This window comes from Chanos chanos, chromosome 5 (genome assembly GCF_902362185.1).
Source record: "Chanos chanos chromosome 5, fChaCha1.1, whole genome shotgun sequence".
NCBI lineage: Eukaryota > Metazoa > Chordata > Actinopteri > Gonorynchiformes > Chanidae > Chanos > Chanos chanos.
The window spans coordinates 50,674,817-50,677,316 of NC_044499.1; the positions used below are offsets into that span (position 1 = coordinate 50,674,817).

A 2,500-nucleotide genomic window follows, 5' to 3' on the forward strand; every position below is an offset into this window, starting at 1 on the left:
GATTATTTTTTTTCTTAAAGTGGATTCTTTTGCAGTGCAGATAAAATAAATGAATAAATAAAAGAAAAAAAACCCGACCTCTCCATGAAGTATGAAAAGGGCACGCGTATGGGAAAACCCTCTTTTCTGATGTGAATGGTCTCCAGTATCCCAGCATGCCTGAGCTGTGTTGCTATGTAGTCAACATCAAATATCCCTGGTAACTAGGAAGGAATTACACAGAAAGATAACAACTTCCCTATTCTCTTTACAAGGCTAATGCCAAACAAAAAAAAGGCTCCTCTCTTGTTCTTATTTTCTGTGAGAGCAGAGGTGGATCACGAGGACACCTTACCTTCACGTAGTTTGGCTTAAAACATCGGATAAACGTTGTCTTGCACCTGTGATTATGAAATACAGAACAGCTTCTATTCTGAAAGTTCACTGAAAAATGAATAAATAAAATACAAACTGCAAAGGGAGACACCCTGTATAACAGTTCAATAATACATTTCAACATTATCTCTCATATCTTCAATGGCATTTTTTCCCAGTTACATTTCTGTATTGCATTTTTATGTGGTGGAAGGGGATACAAAGTCGAGACGAACTCCAGGGCATTTTGCTCTGGGACAATCTGCATTTACAAACAGGCCATGTGCATTAACACACATCAGTTACTAAACACCATCGTTATGTCATTCAGTGAGGTAGAACGTGGGAGAAGATTCCGGTAAAACCTCTCCAGTCGAGAGATGAGCTCCGCCAGCGATTGCTGAAAGTGTGCGGCCACGGTGGAGGGCTGCTGGCGGTGCCCTCTGCCCCTTGCCCCCAGTTCCTTCTGCTGCATGTACCTCTCCTGCACCTTCCGGAACAATCCGGACACCATCTAGTAAGGAGGAGAGTTCCGAGCCACTGATGACTGCTTACAAATACACAGTGCTAGGCCATCTGGGTTCTATTTTAAATCTTGTCTGGGTTTAAGATCAGTGTGCATTTCAAAGAGTCATCCATCACTGTTCAAACACAACCTTTCGCCAGCTACAAACACAGCACATTACTCTCTCGGTGCCCACCTGTGCTTAAATCTGTGTGTTTGAGAAACGATTACAAAGACAAACATGTGTATTAAAGCTTTAATTAAGGACGTCGGCGCACTTCGTGATCCAGTAAGGGCAGACAGTGCAGGTGGGTTTACCTGCAGTCGACTGCGAGCAAAGAGCTCCAGCACCTCAGGACGAAACTGATCATGATTCTTATTCAGGAAGTTATGCACCTACGAGGGACAGTATGGACTATGGTAAGACACATGCGTGTATGTGAATATCTGTATACAGGGTGTGTGGAAGGGGTCCCTCCTGTTTAAATGTCCTGTCTGCATCTATTGCTACAACAGTAGTATAAACATAAACACACACGCACACACACACACACACACACACACACACACGCACATATAAACCTACTTCACATGAAATAGTCAGCATCATCTCTAATTCAGCATAAACACTACTTAGTGTTTCATATTCTATACATTCTACATACAAATACTCAAAACTACAAACCGGTCACAACAAAGAGAGATGACATATGCTAATATACATATGCATCTACTCACTCATTGACAAGTTATAAATGAATAATTGGCTTTAACAAATCATATGCAACTCACAAATTAAACATTAAAACTTCTATATTTTTACCACCTCTGCACGCTGTGCTATTGTAATTATGTAGTTGGAACTAACAGTGAACTGCCGTGAGAATGAACAGGTCAGTCTGACAGTGGTGGTCAGTGCAGCGGAAACATGCCTGGTACGTGACTGCCCCAGCGTAGTGATAAATAGTGAACACAGGCAGGGGGATCTTTGGCTTGGCGTAATAAGGGCTGTTACCATGGTGATAGTGGCATTTCTGCAGGAATGTGTGGTCAGTAGCCTGGGACAGAGGAAGAGAAAAGAGCTCATGAAAAGAGAGAGAGAGAAAACAAACTCGCCAGTTCTGCAGGACTGACTGCAAATGTGCCCAGAGAAGGAGGTTTATTATAAATTATAAAACTAAAAAAAAAAATAATAATTTTTTTTATTATTTATTATAAAACTGAGCAACACGTTAACATGGAATAGGTGAAAATCTTTTTGCATTTACAAGGCAGCTTTGTCGGGTCATTTTTATTATTTTTTGTCAGGGTTTCAGTGACCAAATAATGAACAAATATTTATAAAATATTTTTTTCAGATGTAAGGGTTTGATCTCAGGTATAAAGGCCTTAATTCCAGGTGTCCAGGTTTAATTTCAGATACAAAGGCCTTCATTCCAGATGTAAGGGTTTAATCTCAGGTATAAAGGCCTTCATCCCAGGTTCAGTGACAGATGTGCTAACCTGAGGTAGGCAGGTCTGGTCGTCCAGGATACGAAGGATACCATGGGGTCGTGCGGAGATAAGGTCCAGACAGACGTGGAAATCCTGCAAAGCTATTGGATACCACTGTATCTTCTCTGCACTGTAATCTTCCTGGGT

General features: G+C 41.3%; 1 protein-coding gene across 1 annotated transcript in view; it reads right to left on the reverse strand.

Annotated features, from left to right (window-relative positions):
* Positions 1–2,500, reverse strand: part of LOC115812668 (unconventional myosin-XV-like) — a 13,358-nt gene that overhangs the window by 3,962 nt on the left and 6,896 nt on the right. The window contains exons 15-20 of the mRNA XM_030775153.1: positions 2,363–2,494; positions 1,792–1,917; positions 1,178–1,255; positions 720–868; positions 335–380; positions 79–203 (exon numbers count right to left, since the gene is read on the reverse strand). Of these exons, the coding sequence (XP_030631013.1) occupies positions 79–203; positions 335–380; positions 720–868; positions 1,178–1,255; positions 1,792–1,917; positions 2,363–2,494 (656 nt within the window). The remainder of the gene's footprint in view (positions 1–78; positions 204–334; positions 381–719; positions 869–1,177; positions 1,256–1,791; positions 1,918–2,362; positions 2,495–2,500) is intronic.